The sequence below is a fragment of the Chlorocebus sabaeus genome, chromosome 21, assembly GCF_047675955.1.
Source record: "Chlorocebus sabaeus isolate Y175 chromosome 21, mChlSab1.0.hap1, whole genome shotgun sequence".
Taxonomy (NCBI): domain Eukaryota; kingdom Metazoa; phylum Chordata; class Mammalia; order Primates; family Cercopithecidae; genus Chlorocebus; species Chlorocebus sabaeus.
The window spans coordinates 69,489,190-69,510,918 of record NC_132924.1 but is presented as its reverse complement, the minus strand read 5'-3'; the positions used below and the strand labels follow the sequence as shown (position 1 = coordinate 69,510,918).

The 21,729-nt window shown below is 35.7% G+C and overlaps 1 protein-coding gene across 2 annotated transcripts in view; it reads right to left on the bottom strand.

The window, feature by feature from the left end:
- SEMA3E (semaphorin 3E) overlaps positions 1 to 21,729 on the bottom strand; it is a 277,385-nt gene that overhangs the window by 75,714 nt on the left and 179,942 nt on the right. For both annotated transcript variants that reach the window (XM_007982335.3, XM_073009166.1), the window contains exon 4: positions 19,234 to 19,353. In XM_007982335.3, coding sequence (XP_007980526.2) covers positions 19,234 to 19,353 — 120 coding nt within the window. The remainder of the gene's footprint in view (positions 1 to 19,233; positions 19,354 to 21,729) is intronic.

Below are 21,729 nucleotides of genomic sequence, written 5' to 3'. Positions count from 1 at the left end.
GCTGACTGAGTCATACATGATCACAAAGGATCACAGTCCTGTGTGGAGAAGAAAGAAAGGAATTGCTAGTAAAAGAAAACATAAATCCACCATCTGCACAGTAAGAACTGGACAGCTGCGAGGGAAAGGACGCTTTCTCTAACAGCCGATTTGTCATTCAGCCCAGGCTGGAACCATACAGCTCTCTTGGAGTTAAAAGTCTCAACAAAGGAAATTTTGGAAAATTAAGGTTAATGGGCAAAGTCTTTCATGATCATCAGAGGAGTCTAGGCTAAGGGCTTTGTGGTCGTTTCTCAGGGAGAGGAGAAAATGTACTTACATCATAGTGTACTATTCTTATACAGTTAAAGAAGAATTTTATTCCAAAATTATTTTCAAAGTTGATAACAATTAAATTATTATTTCTGATTTTATGATTTCAAGGCCACAGTCTAACCTGTTCTAATCTGTTACATACCTGAAATGGGAACCCCTGCTCTATGACAGTCTCCAGTGTGAGAGCATATTTTGCACTTTTCTTCCTGCTTCTGATTCCTCCTTTTATCAAAACACAAAAATTAGCTTATACTACAGCAGCAAAAGAGACATGATAATATCCTTAACATTTTTTTCTTTTCTTGCATGATATTATGGTGGCTTATGCCTCTCTATGGACAACAGAATAGAATGGAAATATGTAAAACTTGGAGGTAGGTAACCAGCACGTCATTCTGCTTCACTAGAACTACATGATCAGTGATAAAAGAATGTAGAATAAACACAGTATCTAACACCAGCTTTTCAACAAAATGTGCACTTCACTACTTTGTGCACAATATATGTTAATTCTGGTAGACCTACAAACAATTTCTGCAGAGCACTTTACAAGATACAAAATGATTTTTTCCTAAATATTTTCCTTTATTGCTCTATCACAAATATTTAATAGAAGTATCTACCTTCATGGTAATTCTCCAAAGAACGTTACAGGGTAGAAACTGTGTTTTCTGGGCTCAACATAGGGAAGAATAATTAGTATAATCAGTGCCTCAATGTGAAAAATCTCTATAATGAGGTACATAGTGTTATGAGAACAAGACAATGTAGGAGCCTGTTTCTTGTCCTGGAGGTGGTAGGGTGGTCTGGTTTGAGAAAGGGAATGGTAATATTCTGGGATATTTTTCCTAAGGAGGAAAAGAACATAGCAGTAGAGTAAGAGTTAATATTAGGGACATTTTCTGTCTGTGGAGTATTGTGATAGGCATATTTCTTACTTGTTTATTGTGTTGTTACTACATCCTCATGGGACAGAAAATTTTATCCTCATTTTATAAATAAAGTTTCTTAGATTCAGAGATTTTAAGAAACTTATGCAAATTTGCAACCTACTAGCAGGCAGATCTTATTCCAAAATTTTTAAACCCTTGCTCTATAATGGGAAGACATTCTAGAAGGAGAACAAAGCTTCTCATTCAAGACTTAGATAAAAATTAGCTGGGTGTAGTGGTGCACGTCTGTAATCCCAGCTACTCAGGAGGCTGAGGCAGGAGATTTGCTTGAACCTGAGAGGCGGAGGTTGCAGTGAGCTGAGATTGTGCCACTGCACTCCAGCCTGAGTGACAGAGCAAGACTCCGTCTCAAAAAAAAAAAAAAGATAAAAGAGTCTGTAGGACAGCAGTGAGTAGCCCAGACTGATTGTAACCAAACACATATAAGGAACGTTTAATGAGCAAGAGGGAGAGGAGACTGAGAAGTTATATTAGAGCCAGACTCTGAAGGACACCAGCTATCTGAGATACACCATTTGAACTCTTCACTCAGTGTGCAATGGTAAACATGGTTGTTTTGAAGAGACTTATTGGATGGCAAGATTAATTTGACAGCAGAGACATAGTGAGATTAAAAAAGCATGTAAAAACAGTAAGGAAGCTAGAGATAGCAGTCAAAGATAATGATAGTTCTGGCAGGAGGAATAGAAAAAGAAATGGATTAGAAAAACAGTTTATGGATACAGCCAAAAGGATTTTACTACTGATTCAACTTGGGGAAAAGTTAGGTTACAAAAGTTAGGTGTTAAGCATGGATGAAAAGGAAAAAAGTGGAAGCATAGTAGAAATGAATGAAAGGACAGATTTTTAAGAAAACATGATAACATCTCATATGGGGAATGTGATTTGCCAATTTGGATATTTTTTTAAATAATGGCAGAAAATAATAAAAACTTGATATAGGATATCAAAATGTATGTTAGCACTAAGATTCAGATTTGTGAACCAACATGCAATGCAATAGTTGATGCCACTGAAGAATTTAGAAAATAAGTACAAAAAAGAAAGATATGGTGATGATGCTGCTGCAGCTGGGTCTGCCATTGATGTGACAATAATAGCTATGGTCATACAACATTTATTATTTGCCAAGTAGTATTGTAGGTGCTTTACTTACATTAAATTATTCCTCACAGCAACCCTATATGTGAGGTAAGCTCCATTTTATGGAGGAGGACATTGAGCCACCATCAGAAAGAGTAATCTGCCCCATGTTACACATCCAGCAAGAAACAGATTTTTAAGCCTACAGGTATGGATATCCACACATATACACATGTGTGTTTATATACAATTAATATCACCATTGTCATCAGTTTGGATTGCGTCCTTTCGGAGAGGAAAAGGTCTGCAAGATAATGTAAACTGGTGGTAGTGTTTTTTTGTTTTATTTTTTTCCAAGAAAAAGACTGTGATTGGGGTAATGTTCAATCAATACTTTCAATTTGTCCCTGTTCTTTGAATTCTTTACAAAGAGGAAGGCAAAAACTTGCATAACTATAAATGAATGAAGCAACATGATTACTTACAAATTAAATCTACATCTTATGGAGAAAAAAATGTAGAATGTACATAGATAAACCTGTAATTAGTGATTTTTTCATAATTCAAATATTTGGAGATAACCACTATTGAAGATATGTTAAATTCCTCTCCAGCCTTTATAGCAGCTTCATATCTTGCTCCAAAAATTCACATTATATTTGAGTTTTACTTAGAAGTCAAACAAATCATATTATGTTCTATTTCCATTTATTTAATTAATAAATACTTTTCAATCTCTTTTCAATATCCTGTGCTATGACATTTTGGACGCCAATCCTTTCCTTAGCCCCAGGGTAAAGGATTTTTTTGCTGATTTTTATTTAGACATCACTGGGCTGAAGAGATGTTTACCAGACTAAGTTTTGTTTAGAAACAAGGCAAGCAATTTTCTGTTCAACTACTCATTGTCCACTTGGCTCCTTTACTTTTATACTCTCACATATTTAGCCAATGTAAATTTCTATTACCTCAACAGTGATTCGGCCACTTAAGGGATAGAATCTTATGGAAAATCTCCAAAGAAAAACACCATCAGCGAAGAGTTTACTTGCTTGTTATTTTTCTCTTTTCTTCTATGTTTGCTAAAGCTGCTACACTGGGGGTCAGGTTTTTGTTTGTGTGTTGTGTTGTGTTTTGCTTTGTCTTTACAGCCTTTTTTCCTACCACTTTATGTTTAGACCATCCTCCACATCTTGTAGAGTTATGTGTTTTCACTTAGTCCCTTTCCTGATGTTCCTGGCAAGGAACTCTCCACCCTCCTGAGAGTTTACCAGAACTTCTATGCTCCTCATGAGGAAGCACTGCTCTGTCAAGTAGAATTATTTGAACTTTAGCACTTTCCTCTGTCTAATTCTGCAGCATAGCTAATAAAATGTCCTTGGAATTTCTAGTACATTGTAGCAACTCTCCTTCCTAGTAACTTGTGTTGATGCAAGTAGACCAAGTTGTGAGGGTGTAGATATTAGGGACTGGGGAAACCAGAAGGGGAATACAAAGAGAAGAGACTGTCAGAACAGAGCCCCAGAGCTTGAGCAGCTCTGTGATGGTAAAGTCAGAACAAGTACGATAAGAATAGAGTAAGGCTGACACAGCAAAGAGACATCCAGTTACTGCCCATACTAACCATCAATTCAGGAAGAGACAGGGTAGTGGAGTACTTTTGTTCAGGACCTTTCTGACATGGTGACAGGGTATTGGATTGAAGACGGGTCAAAACCAAAAGTAGGACCCCAAGGGTTGGATTAGAGTTCCTGAACAAAAATCTAAACCCTTGGAACATGAAAGAGCCCATTAGGTATCCACTTCTGATGGAAAAAGGGTAGAAAGTAAAAGTGTCATCACAATAACAAAGCATCAGTTATATGAACTGGCATAGGTCACAGCAGAATTACAGCAAGACAGACTAGGTGCAGCCTCCCCTGATGTATTCAACCAAGGCTTTGTTAATTTGAGTTCAGCAAAGGTTTATTTGCACAGCCTGATAGATAGCCTATAAATGATTCCAAATCAGGGTTAAAATAAAAGCAGTTCACTGAAGACATTATATAAGAGATAAAAATTGACATGATGATTTATAAATGATTAGTATGGAAGAGGAAACAAAGAGTAATTAGTCCAGAAATCTAGAAAGATCATCATATATACATTTATATTTATACATACATATATATACTTGCATATATATGATTTTCAATATTGATTTTTAAAATTTAAAAAATATTGAAAGACTATTCAAATGTTTGAACATACCAGTCTTAAACTTAAAAGTCAATACAATACTCAATTCTATTCAGAAGCATCTTTTATTGATTTATATTAATTCAACAACTATTTAAAATTCTAGCAATTAATAATTTATAAATAACTAGGCTATGTTAAATAATGTTAAGTAAAATAATGACCTGATATATATATTTATCTATATACATATATAATAAACATATATATGTTTATTACATGTTTTCAATGAATGATTTCAATGACTACTGCCAGCATTATGTTGAAGCATGAAAATATAGAGATAGAAATGACAGTCTCTTCTCTAGAGATACTAATTCAAAACTAAGTTTTGTCTTAAGTACAATTAAAATCCAAATTAATCACTAATCATTGAAAGAATTAGCTTCATCTGATAGAGTTTGAGAAAAGCTTAATAGAGGAGATGATGTATGATCTGAGTCTTGATGGATGAGTTAGGATATTCCAAACAGAGAACAAGGATAAGAGTTTTCCAAGTAAAGAAATCAGCATAGTGAATACATGGACAAATTAGGGAATATACTGTCTTTGAAACATGGCACAACATTTCTCCTCTTTCTTTGGAGAGGAGAGTCATGAAGGAAGTGTAGGATCTGTCTCTTCCTCTTGTTATGAGGTCCTCCCTCCTTTGTCAACCTGAATGTGCAGAGTTTTATTTATTAAAAGCATGGTTGTCTTACATTGTCTCTAGAAAATTACTTTATGGATAAATGTCCAGTAAGCATAGAAAATGTGATTATAGATTTCTATATAAAGATCAATTATGGGAATATGATTTTGGAGTCAGTCAACAGTGGGTAGATGTACCTATGTAAAGAAATAAGAATACCAAGGAAAGCACGCAATGTTGGAAAACACAGACCAAGAACAGAATTCCTGCAATCATCAACATTTAAAAGGCTGGGAAGGCAGAATATTCAGCTTTTTTTTTTTTTTTTTTTCTTTTTTTTTTTTTTGAGACAGACTCTCATTCTGTCACCCAGGCTGGAGTACAGTGGATCAATCTTGGCTCACTGCAACCCCCGCCTCCGAGGTTCAAGCGATTCTCCTGCCTCAGCCCCCAGAGCATCTGGGACTACAGGCACAGGTCACCAAGCCCAGCTAATTTTTGTGTTTTTAGTAGAGACAGGATTTTACCGTATTGGCCAGGCTGGTCTCAAACTCCTGACCTCAGGTGATCCTCCCGTTTTGGCCTCCCAAAGTGCTGGGATTACAGGTGCAAGCCACTGTGACCAGTCTCAGCATTTCAAAACTATGGGAAAAACATGCTCCTAAAAATGAAAAGGAGAAAGCTTCTATTTGGAAATTACTAATACTGTCAGATGCAGCAAGGAAGCAGTGGAGGAAAATGAGTTAAGGAAGATATTTAGCAACTAGAAGGCTGTGGGTAACAATAACCAGTCTATTTCAACAAAGTGATAGATGCACCTTGAGTCGAAGAGTAAATGGAAGTTGAGGAAGCAAAGATAGCAAATACAAACTATTTGTTCAAGACATTTTAGAAAATGCTGGAGTCAATAAATCAGCTTATAGGTTGAGTAAGGTTGGGGCAAAATTTTTGTTTGTTTTATAATTTTTATTTTGAGAATAGAGAACTCTAAAACATTTTTATATGCTGGAAGGTAGAAGTGGAAAGAAAAGAAAAGGATATTTGGCAGATTAAAGTAATGAAGAAACAAAGAAATGTGATTAGGAGTGTAGTTGGGGCCGGGCACAGTGGCTTACGCCTGTAATCCCAGCACTCTGGGAGGCTGAGGTGGGCGTTTGGCCTGAGGTCAGGAGTTCAAGACAAGCCTGGACAACACGGTGAAATGTCATCTCTACTAAAAATACAAAAATTAGCCAGGCATGGTGGCGGGCACCTGTAATCCCAGCAACTTGGGAGGATGAGGCAGAAGAATCGCTTGAACCCAGGAGGCAGAGGTAGCAGTAAGCCGAGATCGCACCATTGCATTCCAGCCTGGCCAACAAAAGGGAGACTTCATCTCAAAAAATAAATAAATAAAAAGAGTATAGGTGGAATAAATAATCTGAGAAAGAAGAGTGAGGGCTTCATCTGAGAAAGGGGGAAAGGTACCACCAAATATTTAAATTTAGAAGTGAAAGAGAGGGGGAAGTTATGGACTTTTACTTTATGGCCTCCATTTGCTTTTTTAAGTAGGAGATATTTCAAATGCTTTGAGTTAAAAAACTATGAAGGCAGCATTGGAGACTTAACATGAACAAAAGTAGCATCTTTGTACACTTACTACATCCCAGTCCCTAAGGCAGCTGCTTTCCCATTTATGATGTCAGAAAATCCATGCAACTTTGACAAGCTACTCATTAAAATGGAGTCTTAAGTTTACAGATGAGGAAACTGAAGCTCAACGTTGTTAAGTATTAACTCAGGGTTACACAGCTAGTGAGTAGCAGACTTTGGATTTGAAATTTCATCTGTTGCTCCTAAAGCCTGTATTCTTTCCACTACATTAATCTACTCCCATCCACCCTCCAGAATAGGAGCAACTTGGACAATGCCAAGAGTTAATTAAGGGCTAAAATATATAGGCTCATCTGAATAACAGTGAAGGCATCCTACAATTGTCTCTAATGATATTCAGCAGTTTCAAACAGCAGTGGAGAAAACAAAAGGTTCAACTGAACCAAGGTTAATGAATTATAAAGGTGATACACAGATACATAAAGAACCAAGTAGTTTGTGGGGGTGTTTTGTGAATATCACTGCAGTGAGGTCTCCCCTGTGTCAAAAGAAAGCAAAATCTGGGGGTATTGAAAGACTGAAAATGAGATGTCTACTGACAGCTGAGGATGAAGATCAAATTGAAAGAAAGAGTGGAAAAGCAGTGGAAGGTGTAGATTCACACAACAGATGTTGCTTAGACACAATTGTTACCAACATTAAACTCTCCATGTGACCCTACATAGCTTTACAAAATGCAACAATTTAGTATGTAATTTGGGAAAGCAACACATTATAATGAAAATAACTTGGCCTTTGACCATGAAGCTCAAGTTCTTCCAGTACTGTATAGCATTAAGAAGTGACTTCATTTCTTACTTTCTTCATTTGTTAAATGAGAATAACAATTCCTCCCTTGTGAAAGTGTTATGAGTATCAACATAAATAAACAGAAACATCTTGCACAGGGTATGTACTTAATACGTGGTAGCTCTATTTATTAAGATTCTTATTGGAATAATTTGATTCTTACAATAAGATTGTGAGATAGACAATATTACTTCACTACATGCTATTTTGGATTTAGTTGATGCCCTCTTAACTAATTTTGCGAATGAGAAAATCGAGGATTAGAGAGAAAAACAAACTGTCCTGAGGACATTGGACTAGGATGAGAGAACAGCTTGTTAATTTTGCTCCAGAATTTCATTCTATAAATAAAACTGAATCTATGTATTGATCAATTAATCAATATAGACTACAAAGTCTGTCAAATGGTTCAAATATGAGAATATGGACAGACATATAAAACTCTATGCAACATTTTGGCTGGGACCAGTGGCTCACGCCTGTAATCCCAGCACTTTGGGAGGCCGAGGTGGGTGGATCACGAGGTCAGGAGATGGAGACCATCCTGGCCAATATGGTGAAACCCCGTCTCTACTAAAAATACAAAAGAAATTAGCCAGGCATGGTGGCGGGTGCCTGTAGTCCCAGCTACTCAGGAGGCCGAGGCAGGAAAATCGCTTGAAATCAGGAAGTAGAGGCTGCCGTGAACCGAGATCGCACCACCGCACTCCAGTCTGGGTGACAGAGTGAGACTGTGTCTCAAAAAACAGCAACAACAACAACAACAACAACAACGAAAAAGTCTATGCAACTTTTTTCATCTTAGAAGAAGGAAGGCTATCACTGGAGAAAAGTGAAAGATGAACATGGAAGCTTATTTATTTACTCTAAATGCAAACTAGAAAAGACATTTAGGAAGAGAGATAGAAATATTAGGGGCATATCTCTCCAGTGACAATAAAGATGCAGTTAGTATGGAAAATGCTGGAGAAGATAGGCCAGTAAACAAAGGCACAGTGACCAAAGTGGTAAGTGCCATGCCAAATGATATTTTTCCAACGGTAGGATATTAAAAAGATTTCTTTCTGTTTGAGGCTCATATCTTGCTTTTTTCAATTTCTAATAGGAAAATAATGTTAACACAATGAATCCTCTTTTTCTACTGAACTCATCCACTTCTCTTTTTTATCTTTCTCTGTCCAGCTGTTTAATCCACACACTCAAAATAAAGTTTCTGGACAAAATATCTATAACAATGTAGAATTTTGAAAGTTAACACAATAAATGAGTAAAATTAGAGTTGACTTATATTTAAAATACTTTAATTTCCATTTGGAAAGGAAAACCTGACAGAATTCATCTCGCCAGCCCGGAAAAAGCAAGTCATTTTAATCAAGCCAATATTTTAATTAGCCCACCAAATTTAACTCTAGGTACATCTGTTCCATATCATGTCCATGAATTAGCAATATAGTGTGTGACTGAATTTATAACTAATTCAACTTGACTACACTAATAAAATTCAAGTTACTGTTAAGGAGTCAATGTATTACTTAATCACCTAATATTATCCAAATATCTTAGTAAACATATTCTTAAAAACAAAAAAACTTCTGGCTGAGTGTGGTGACTCATGTCTATAAGCCCAGTGTTTTGGGAGGCTGAAGTGGGAGGATCCCTTGAGGCTAGGAGTCCAGGGCTACAGTGAGCTATGATTGTGCCACTACATTCAAGCCTGGGCGACAGTGTGAGACCCTATTCTAAAACAAAAACAAAACAAAACAAAAACCAAGAAAGTCCTACCAGGCTAGCATATTTTCTTCTTAGAGTCATTATTTCAACAAATGTGAAATGTATCTTTAGAGTTACAGAATTTTAAAGTCTTCAGGTATATTTTTTCAAAGTTTCTCCAGATCCTTTAAAGAAAATTTGAAAACTGAATCTGATAACATTTCCAACCTAAAGCAGACTAATGTAGCTGCTACAAAACATCCACCATTACTCAGTAGCCGCATAAAGGAAAGAAATCATCTTGTTGCTACAGTATCATAAATGCGAAAAGTGATGAACTAGGATAACATTAAGCTCTTAGTATGAGACACAAAAGTTCGTACATAGAAAACCTCAGATTTTTCTTGTAATTGATTTATTATGGACACTGCCCCTTATATCAGCGGGCGCGGTGGCTCACGCCTGTAATCCCAGCACTTTGGGAGGCCGAGGCGGGCGGATCACAAGGTCAGGAGATCGAGACCATGGTGAAACCCCGTCTCTACTAAAAATAGAAAAAATTAGCCGGGCGCAGTGGCGGGCGCCTGTAGTCCCAGCTACTCGGGAGGCTGAGGCAGGAGAATGGCGTGAACCCGGGAGGCGGAGCTTGCAGTGAGCCGAGATTGCGCCACTGCACTCCAGCGTGGGCGACAGAGCGAGACTCCGTCTCAAAAAAAAAAAAAAAAAAAAAAAAAAGAATTATGTTACAATTGTGTCTCAAGATTCAGAGATAGAAAAGTCAATAAAAATAGCTACTTTATATTAAGTACTTAATTTGCTACTGGCCAAGTACACACATATAACTTACATTTTAGATTTGAATTTTTATACAATTAAATTTTATTTTTTTAACATTTTATTTATTTATTTATTTATTTATTTATTTATGAGACAGGTTGTGGCTCTGTCACCCAGGCAGGAGTGCAATGGCATGATCTCGGCTCACTGCAACCTCCACCTCCTGGGCTCAAGTGATCCTCCTACCTCAGGCTCCTGAGTAGCTGGGACTACAGGCATGCACTACTACGCCTAGCTAACTTTTGTATTTTTGGTAGAGACAGGGTTTTGCCATGTTGCTCAGGCTGGTCTCAAACTCCTGGGCTGGAGTAATCCTCTTGCCTTGGCCTCCCAAAGTTCTTGGATTACAGGCATGAGCCACCACAACTAGCCTAATTTTTATTTTGGATTTTAAAAACATTTTATGCTTAAAATATTTTATATTCTTTTATTGTATTAATTTCATAATACATAAATTTAATTTTCACTACTGACTTTATGAAGACAATATTATTAAAAATCTTATAACAGATCTAGTTAAATTATAGAGACAAAATAAAAACCCAGGTATTCTTGAATCAAAAGCTTATACCATTAATCTCCACTCCCTTACACACTAATGAAGACTATACAGCACATCTTTTCTTTCAGACTTACCTTGATTGTCAAGAAGTTCAATATCATAACCAGAAAATGTTGGTTTTGTTCTCTTTCCCTGTTTCTCTTTTCCCACCCCCTCCTTATATATACATATAAATCAACTGCTCTCTTCTACTATTTCCTCCCAATTTTATTTTGGCCCTGGTTTTAAATTTTCTGGGTTTTAAACAGCACAAAAGGGGGCCATATAGGAATTATATTTCACTGATTATTTTCTGCATGCACAGTATTCAATTGTGTATTTTATACTTGCTCCCTCATAAAAATCCCCCAACAAACCCAGTTGCAAAGGTCAAACAGCTCCTAAATGACAAACTGAAGACTTCAGCTCAAAAGTGACCCAAAGCCTCAATAAGCCTATAAAAGGCACACAATTTTCTTGAGCACCAGAAAAATAGAAATTAAGATCACAGTGTGATACTACTATGCAGCCATTAGAATGCTAGGAAAAAGATAGACAATGCTTAATGTAGGGTAAATGGAATACTTATATACCACTTGTGGGCACAAAATAGGTACAATGACTCAAAAATGGTTTAGTAGTATTTACTAATGTATCCTGTATGGCACAGCAATTCCACTACTGAAATATACTAACTGAAAACATACCCTTAAGTTCACCAAAAGATATGGATAAGAATGCTCATAGCAGCATAATTACAGCACAATTGCTATAAACAATTAGAATTATCAGAAAAAGAGTGCGAAAGTAAATTGTGTTATATCCATGTAAAGAAATAAAATAGAGTAATGAAAACACATGAACTAAAACTACACACAACGTAGATCAATCTCTGTATACATGTTGAGCAAAATAAGCCAACCACACAAAAAATACATGGTGTATGATTCCATTACATAAAATTCTAAATGAGGCAAAACTAATCTATGATGATAGAAATCACAGCAGTGTTTATTTGGGGGGTAGTTATTGAAGGGGGACAACAGATTCTGGGGCACTGGTGTTCTATTTATTGATTTAGATGCTGCTTAAACTGATGTATTCAATTTTTGAAAAGAATCATAGGTTACAATTTTTTGTTTGTATACTTTTCTTTATTCATTTTAAAAGTTAACAAAACAGGTGTACTTAACGAATGTCTCTGCTGTTTATGTTATGCTTAATTTATGTTTTAGAGACCAGAAAAGTAAAAACAAATACATATTCTCATGTTACCACTAAACCTTTCCAAGAGTTGACAGAATCTATATAATTAAAAGAAAAAAGTTGTCAGGGGAGGAGGCAATATGCTTTGGTTGTGTTCTCACCCAAATCTCATCTTGAATTATAGCTCCCATAATCCCCATGAGTCGTGGGAGGAACTAGGTAGAGATAATTGAATCACTGGGGCAGTTTCTCCCATCCTGTTCTTGTGGTAGTAAGTTCTCATGAGAGCTGATGACTTCATAAGGGGCTTTTCCCCCTTTGCTCAGCTGTCTATTTCCTGCCATCTTGTGAAGAAGGACATGTTTGCTTGCACTTCAACCATGATTGTTAGTTTCCTGAGGCTTCCTCAGCCCTATGGAACTGTGAGTCAATTAATCCTCTTTCCTTTATGAATTACCCAGTTTCAAGTAGTTCTTTATAGACTAATACAGGGGGATTTGCAAATTCCTTTTATAAACACTTTAACCAACTTAACCAAAAAAGTGTTTAAGAAAACAAAAATTTACCTAATTTAACTAAATCTTTTACATATGATAATTAAGTCCTGAAAATTTTTAATTTAGACTTAGAATCTTGGATCTTTACATCAAGGCATAAATGTAACAAACACATTCATTAATTCACATATTCACTCATTCCATAGTTATTTACTACTAGATTCTAAGCACCTAAGCGTTTTGAGGAGGTGCATATTCCTTCTAGTACTTGAGCAGCAAATGCAAATGCCTCTTAGGGCCAGGTGGAGATGGCAAACTGGCAAAGAGCCTGGGTGCAAGTGTGCATTGTGTGCTTGATGGAAACTGGAACATTGTTAAGCACATGTCCCATTGGAAAGTGGGGCTGCAACTACTTAGCACCAACTGGTTCTTTTTATGTGAGTCCATTGAAAATCACAATTTACTATGTGAAACCAACCGGTTTTTAAATGTAGGCTCTTTGCAAGAAAACAAACAAGAAACACTGTCTGTGACAAACAAAGCACATCTGTGAGCTGAATTGGGCATATTGCTGCCAGTTTCTAACGTCTAATCAAACTAAAGGGACGTGAATGCTTGCTGGGTCGCAACCATGAGAAGCTCATTTGCCCTTTAGGTGCCAAATCACTCAAAGCACCACACTCATTCTCCTTCTTCTGGTTTGCTGTAGCCTCAGGATTAACAGTTTAAAGATAAATTGCTTAATTAAACACATTATGGTTTATTCTTACCATGAAATACTAGGCAGGCATTTGAATGAATGAGATAGAATTATATCCATATGTGTATGTGTGTGTGTGTGTGGGTGTGTGTGTGTGTGTGTGCATGAATGTCCATGAAATATTTTGAGTGAAAATCAACAAAATCAGAATTAGGAGTGCCATGGAAGGGGTGGGCAAACATTGGCTTTGGAGCATTTCACTTTTCCTTATTTTGACTTCTTCCATGTATTTATATTTGTTCAAGTAGGGGGGAAAAAAAGCCCTCATAGCAGCACTCACTGCTCCCTGTGAATTTAGCCTCCTAGTTCTTTAATTAGTTACAGAGTTCTGGTTCAACATATGCCTCTCGCGCTCCCTCATTCCCTAGCGGCCACCAGCAAGGCTGCTCAGCAACATAAGCATCACGCTGTTTCTCTCTGGGCCTTTTCTTTGCTCACAGGCACATGGTGCTAGAGAGTGGGGTTTCTTACTGACTGCCTCACACACAGGGAGCAGGCAAAAGAGTGATCCATAAGTGACGTTTGTCAAGAAGTCTACATTTCCAATAGCTTTCATATAATCATTTTCAGACAAAAATTAGCACAGGGAATCCTCTTTTCCTTCCCATCAGAAAATCATTTAACCAGCTTTCACTAATAAGATTGACAGGAGAGGAAGGCCAGAAGGAACAATCCCTCTCCTCTGGAACATTTTTAAATAACCTTGGGCATTTTAAAATCACAAAAATAATAGACTGCAAGCTTCTGGAGAAAGTGTCAGGCTCACCTTTTAATGCTCCGGGGAACATAACAGTGCCTTTTCCATTAGCTACACTGAAAAGTATCTTTTGATTTCAGTAAAGAAAGCAGAAGAAACAATGTAGAAAATGGCATACTCCAATGGATAAAATGCATAATTTCTTTTAAAGTATTGGTTTCCACTGAATTCTTCTAATGCTAATTTATATATATATTTATATATTTTTATATTATATATTTTTATATAAATGTATATTTTATATATTATATATACTATTTATATATTTTTATGTTTATATATATATATATATATTTGAGATGGAGTCTTGCTCTGTAACCCAGACTGGAATGCAGTGGTGCAATCTTGGCTCACTGTAAACTCCGCCTCCCAGTTTCAAGCAATTTTCATGCCTCAGCCTCCGGAATAGCTGGGATTACAGGGGCCTGCCACCAAGACTGGCTAATTTTTTTGTATTCCTAGTAGAGATGGGGTTTCACCACGTTGGTCAGTCTAGTCTCAAACTCCTGAAGTGCTGGAATTACAGGCATGAGCTGGATATTTATCGGATAGCTACTATATTAGTGTAAATAATTTTCTCTTTCACATTTAACTTTCAATATCAAATCCAATGCATAAAATACTCCCATTTCTCCTACTGAAAAAAAAAAAAATACCATTGTCAGGTAATCTCCGTTTTTATGACCCTTAATCTCCATTACTTTTCTAGTAAAAGTCAAAACAAAACAAACAAAACCATATACAGTAATTAGTCTGCAGAATGAAACTCTCATAGACTGAGACCAAAACAAAATGTATCCTGACTTCATAGGGGGTACTCATTACCTTCTAATCACTTATTCGAAATGAGAATATTAAAAATTACCATAATTTTAAAATCAGTAAAACATTTCTATGTATTATTTTCAATAAATGGATCAAGAAATTACAGACCAGAGTCATTCTTCACATCATGTGACCAATAATGTTTATAAAAATATCTTGGTACAAATTATAAACTGGACATTTTTGTTAACTAAAGTCTAGTTTAGTATATAAAAATTATCTGAAAGTATAAATGTTATAAAAAGTAATGTAAATTTACATATATTCATTCTATTCAATTGGCTATTACCCACTCTAGAGTTTTACAAATTATTTTAAAATGATTATCTTTAATATTTTTACATACTATTAAGATAATTTTGATAAACAAGCAGTAGGGCCTGTCAACAAGTAGTCAAGATTACAGGTGCCGGCCACTATGTCTGGCTAATTTTTGTATTTTTAGTAGAGACAGGGTTTCACCATATTGGCCAGGCTGAGGCTGGTCTTGAACTCCTGACCTCAAGTGATCTGTCAGCCTCAGCCTCCCAAAGTGCTGGAATTATAGGCCACTGTGCCCAGCACGACTCTATTTCTTGATTAAATCAATGACATTATTGCATTTATTGTGTCACTATTCAGTAATTCCCTAATTACTTATCCCCTTACTAAAACTGTACCATTCATAATATTAACTATCATTTTAAAACTGTTCTTCTTTTACAAATGTAATTCTGATTTTGCACTAACCTGATTTGCCTTATGTCCAATCTTTCTCTGAGTGCTCATGATACTCCCTAGACATTCTACCAGCACCTAAATAATGGCACTTTTCAAGTTATTTTGGGAAAGTGAGAGTGAGAAAAGAAAAGTGACAACAGTATGAAAGAGAGAGAGAGAGAGAGAGAGAGAGAGAGAGGGAGAGAGGAAGAGAAGACAGACTCTCAGAGGAAACTATTAACTACTCCCCCAGGGTTTAATAATTCAGTCTATTCTGAGAACACCCTCTCCTAGCTCCAGACTCAATCTTTCAAATAACCATAAGTGAAAATGAAAAAATTAAAACAGAAATACTGGACATCTGTTAGATTCTTACAAAAACCTACCCTGCTTCCATAGCTCTCTCTTGCTGATAAGAACTTTGTATTTCTTCCCAATCAGCAAGAAATGAAGTTAGAATTGTTTTTTAATTCCCTTTCATCTTTGACATCAGACACAATGCTAAGTTACAGAAACTCTCCTGCTGAGCAGCTTCTCACTTGAGTTCAACACTTCCTTTTCTTTACTATTGCAACAACCGTGTTAAATACCTTCACGATCTCTCATAAAGATCATGTAATAGCCTCCTTAAATTTCTCTCTGCTTTTCATCTCTCCCTGCTTGAATCAATCTTAAATATTATGAATGTCTTGCCAATCAAATACTCTGTTCAAAACTCCTTCATGGTCTCCGTGCTGTCTTTACAATAACACAGAGTGCCAATGTCTAGTATTAAAATCTTCCACCAACTTATCCCAGTTTTATCTCCTGCTGTTCTCTAACCAACATAAATTTCTGCAAACCGATTCCATACATCACTGCCTCTTTGCTACTTAATCAAAGTATTCTCCTTGACTAAATGATTTGTAACTTTTCATTCCCTCATGTAAAATTGCATCAAGACTTTAAATGGTGTTTTGGGGATAAATCTCATACTGCTTTTATTATTGGATGGTCACCAGTTCCTCTTGTGACATGTATGTATATATATAATTTTTTTCAAAATATATTATATCTGATATTTAGATAATTATGGGGGATAGTATTTCAATCATATAAGCATTCAACTATTGGAATTTGATTGAAATAATATTCAATCATATTTAAAGATTCTAACATGACTCAAATATTTCAATCATATTTAATATTTAGATAATTATGTGAGATAAAGTTATTCACTATCATGTGTATGAAGTTAAAGTACACCAAGTTCCAGTTCTGCTACTGATAATGCATCTTATATTGGACCAACTTTTCAAAGAAAATGATGATAAACTATATATTTGTGTATATATATATATGATTTATTTTTTAAAACGTCTAAAAGGCACTGGAGATCAATTAAGAATAGACAAAGACTAGAGAGATTTTTTCACTTGAGGAAATCCCTTAATTCATGTGGAAATGAATGGCTAGAACTCAAGCAGAAAAGTGAGTGGTGAAATCTAGAAGCTATGGTATGTATCCTTGTAAATTATCTTCAACATCGCTGTCCAACATCTGAACTGTATGTGCAAGTAAATAAAAGGCAGTGGCTGCAAAGCTGAAAAAGGTGGCTACTGCCCATTGCAAATTTACATGGGCTAATACACCTTTCAAATAAACTACGCTCTGTATGGTACATCCAATGGGGTGAGCTTAGTAGCGTATTGGAGATATCAGGAGAAAGAGTACATGAATTTGAATATAAATCAATAGAATTTTTCCAATCTGAAACGTAGAGGAGAAAAAGGTTGAATAAAAATGAACTGTGTGTCTTAGATCAATGCCTAGAAGTCTAACATATATATATATATATTTTTTTTCTTTTTCTGTTATTTATATACAAGTATATATATGCATATATATATTTCATATATATATACACACACACACGTATATGTGTGTGTGTGTGTGTGTGTGTGTGTGTGTATATATCCTGAAGGAAAGGAGTGGGTAAATAAAGGAGAAATATTATTTGAAGAAATAATGATCAAAATTTACCAAATTAGATGGAAAGAATAACGTTAGGTATCCAAGAAGCTTAGTATCCTAAGAAATACAGATACCGATCCCTCCCACTCCTTCACACATAAAGTCACACTATTGAAATTGTTGAAAAGCAATGATAAAGACAAAATCTGAAAAGATAAAAGCAATTTTAAAAGGGAAACATCAATAGGAACAAAGCTTTACTTTATATTAGAAAGAAATTAGAAGACAAAGTAGTTTTGAGGTACTGAAAGGAGAAAACAAAACAAAACCACAAAGCAACTTTTAACCCAGAATTCTATAAGAAGGAAAATTCCTTTAAAAATACAGGTGAAACAAAAGCATTTTAAAATAAATGAAACGGAATTTGTTTCTAGCAGATTTGCACGACAAGAGGTATATATTTTGTGTCTACACATACACACGTATATATTTATGTATACTTTGTTGTATACATTTATATATTCTGACCTTACAGTGGCCTGATTCGCCTTCCATATCCTTAAAATTCTTCTATTATATCATATGCATTGTTTCTTTAAAATGATTCAGTAAACACACCGTGATGTATTTTAGATGTTACTTAATTTAATCTACAACTAGGGGTGGCTAGTTAACATTTAAAATATGCTAATGATAGAATCTGCCTATACAGATAGTTAACAGCTGAAGTAGTTAAATCACGGGCACTCTCTAGGGGCAGCTATTAAGCACTTCAAATACTTCGAATTATATTTGCACTTGAGTGTTAACTAGTATAAGGAATATCAGAAATAATATTTTAGTGGTGAAATGGTGTTGTTTGTATGTGGTGGCTTAAAATATTAATATTTTATGGCCACTGCTGCTCTTTCATAAATAGAATGTAAGAATCATGAGTCTAGCTGCTTAACAACAGAATACCTAGAACTCTATTTTATCTGTGCCTTGTCTTAGTGTAGGACTCTGCCTTCCACTGTAGATGAAAAATAACAGATTCTATATGAGTATATTGTTTCATATGCTTCAGGGTAAAATTGCGATATACAGTGCTTCAAAATGTACCTAAAATTAATGAGAGTTGAGATTCACTCAGCTTACAGGAATAGGTTTTATGACTGATCTTTGAGCCTGCTTGCTAGTAAGTATTATATGTGTGGCAGGATTCAGTTGGGATTTGCTTTTATTATGCAGTATCACCTAGTGGCAAAGTCTTAGCGGAAGAGATTTGTAACTGGCACCAAGTAATATTTACCTTAACTCAGTTTGAAATATTCCCTCCTCCTGCATTCCCTACCTCATCTGACCATAAGAAAATAATTACAGAATCAAAAAGTCTTTGCATGCCCCCTGTAAAATATTATATTTTATTTATGTAAATTTTATATATATACACACACATACACACACACCTATATACATATGCCAGTTTGGTGGTTAAATTAATGAAAATATTAATATAACACAATAGAGAACACAGTTTGATGTTAAGAGATGTTCCTAAGTGGACGAATTAAGCAAATAAAATTATTCATTGAATTGAGTACATAGCGAATTAATTGGTTCACAGATTTTGTACCTGACAAGAATTTTGAAGGCCCAGAAAGATAATTTATCTGTCTCAAGCAAACTGATTCAGTACATCACAAATGCTTTTATCTTTCTTGGGAAGAAATGCTGCAGTCTTTTTTTGAGAACAAGGTTGTTTTAAGCATTATTTTTACTGATAGCAATGAATGAAACATCTTACCTCCAAATGATACCCAACTCTGATGAAGGCACAAACTGGATCAAAAGCTCCAGTACCACAAGTCAGAAGGTGTGTCCTGTTATAGTGATGCAAAACCCGAACATAATTTGCACATTCACCCTAAAGCAGGAAAAAAAGGAAGGAATCTATCAGCATAATAAACATGTTCAGTCCTTTTTGATTTTTGTTTTTCCTAGCCCTACAAAGCTCATGTTTTACCGTAAATCTCTGCTGGGCGAAGGAGGCAAGAGGGGTAGAAGAAAAGAGGACAAGAACTTGGAGAAGAAATTGGGGTTACTGAGACACATTTTGGTTAGCAGTGATGTGTAAATTACATTTTATAATGAGAGTGTATCATTTTTCATGTATTCTAGTTTACAATTGAGGAATGAAGAAAGCACTATTCAGAAATTTCTTCAAGTGTAAAAAATCTCATGGCAATATGTTCCACTAAGTAATTAAGCTGTTTCCAACACTGTTGGTTTTTTAAGTACAGTATAAACAATGAATCAGCATAAAGTCATCAAAACCAAAAATTAGAAAAAACATAGTTATTGATATGGAAATACAGTCTTTTTTTTTTTTTTTTCCAAGACAGGGGCTCACTCTGTTGCCCAGGCTGGAACGTAGTGGTGCAATTTTGGCTCACTGCAGCCTCGCCTTCCCAGGCTCAAGTGATCCTCCCACCTCAGCCTCCAGAGTAGCTGCAACTACGGGAGGAAGTTGCATGTGCCACCAGGCCCAGCTAATCTTTTTGTATCTTTTTGTATCTTTTGTAGAGATGGGTTTTCCCCATGTTGCCCAGGCTAGTCTCAAACTCCTGGGCTCCAGCGATCTACCTGCCTTAGCCTCTCAAAATATGCAGTATTTAGGACAAACAGAATTTTAATGTTTTGGAAAGTAAGTCTTATATTCTCACACTCACAAATTCACATAAAGCACTTTCAGAGAGAATTGTTAAGTAAATACGGAAAACTAACCAATAAAACCAACATTTTGTTGTAGGACTATGATAAGATTACTATATTATTGTAAGAAATAGTAGTAGACTGGGAATCAGCAAACTTTTTCTGTAAAGGGCCAGAATGTAAATGTATTTAGTTTGATGAGTTATCTGGTCTCTGTTGCAACTATTCACCTTTGCAACTATAGCATGAAAGCAGCCATAAACAATACAAAACTAAATGTGTGGGGCTGTGTTCAGATAAAACTTTATTTACAAAAATAGGCAACAAGCCACCTTTGGCCTAGACGCTCTAGTTTGTCAACATTGGTATTCAATTGTGAGCTTCTTGAGGACAGAATCTGTTTTACACATCTCGGCATTTCCCAGTTAATTGAGCACAGCACCTAATACATAACACATGTTAACAAAGTTTTAATATATCCATCAGTAAGTGAATTTAATGATCAGTATACTGAATTAAAGAAACATTTACAATTGCTTCAAAATCAGCTTGGCTAAATTAATTTTAGTAAGCATTCTTTTGACAAATTAGGTGTTGGTATTTCATTAAAAATAAATTATGAAATGAATACTAAACTCTTTTAGTGCCCAGTATTACTTGAAATCAATACACGTAGTGATCAGTTTATGTCATGTTTTATAAGGACCTGTTGCAATTTCAGCACTTTAAAGTTTGTCCTATAACAGTGTTAGGAGAAAAGGCCAGCGGAATCACTTGGCAAGAACGAGGAGTGCACTATTGAATTGATTATCTAGAGCACACAGGTATATTTATTTCTTCAAATTTGCAATCACATGATATTTTATTCTTCAGGTGACCCATATATTTGGTAGAATCTGATCATTCAGGAATGGTGAAAATATCTGTTGTTTGTTTCCGTAAGCATCTGCATTTCCTCTCTTGACACACCGTCACATCTGAAAGGGAGCCTATTAGACCACATTTTGGCTCAGCTGAGCTTAGATTGACATGGCCTAAGAATAAGTTCAATTAGTCAGCATCATGCTGTGGGTTAAGGCAACAGGAATGTGCTGACTCACTCCTTGGCTGTGACCCAGCTGCTACAGAGAATGAGGAGTTGGTATAATGTGTGTTAGTCATTTATATACTTTTTTTCTTCCTTACTGAAAAAAAGGATAAGTTCACTTTCACAGGCAGATGTCCAGGCCTTCCTCCAGGGTGCATTTGTGTCACGAAATCAGCTAGACACTGCTTGTATGTGAAAGTCCTATCACTGACGTCTTAGTGTGTTAGGGACTGTGTCGGCGGGCTGACGCACAGCATTTTGCCACTCACACTCAGCAGGGAAACTATAGAGAAAGGGAATATTGCTTCTTAAAGTAGAAGAGACCCTAAAATATTTAGGAATAGGTAAAATGTGTTTATTGCCTCTCTCAAACTTTTTGTTGACTTTTTTTTCTTCATTCTTTTCTAATTTACTAAACAATGTAAAGTGAAATCTCACAAAGAATGTGCTTAACTGTTCCTAGAAAAAAAAAATTACCTGCAATTATTTTTCTGCCAAATA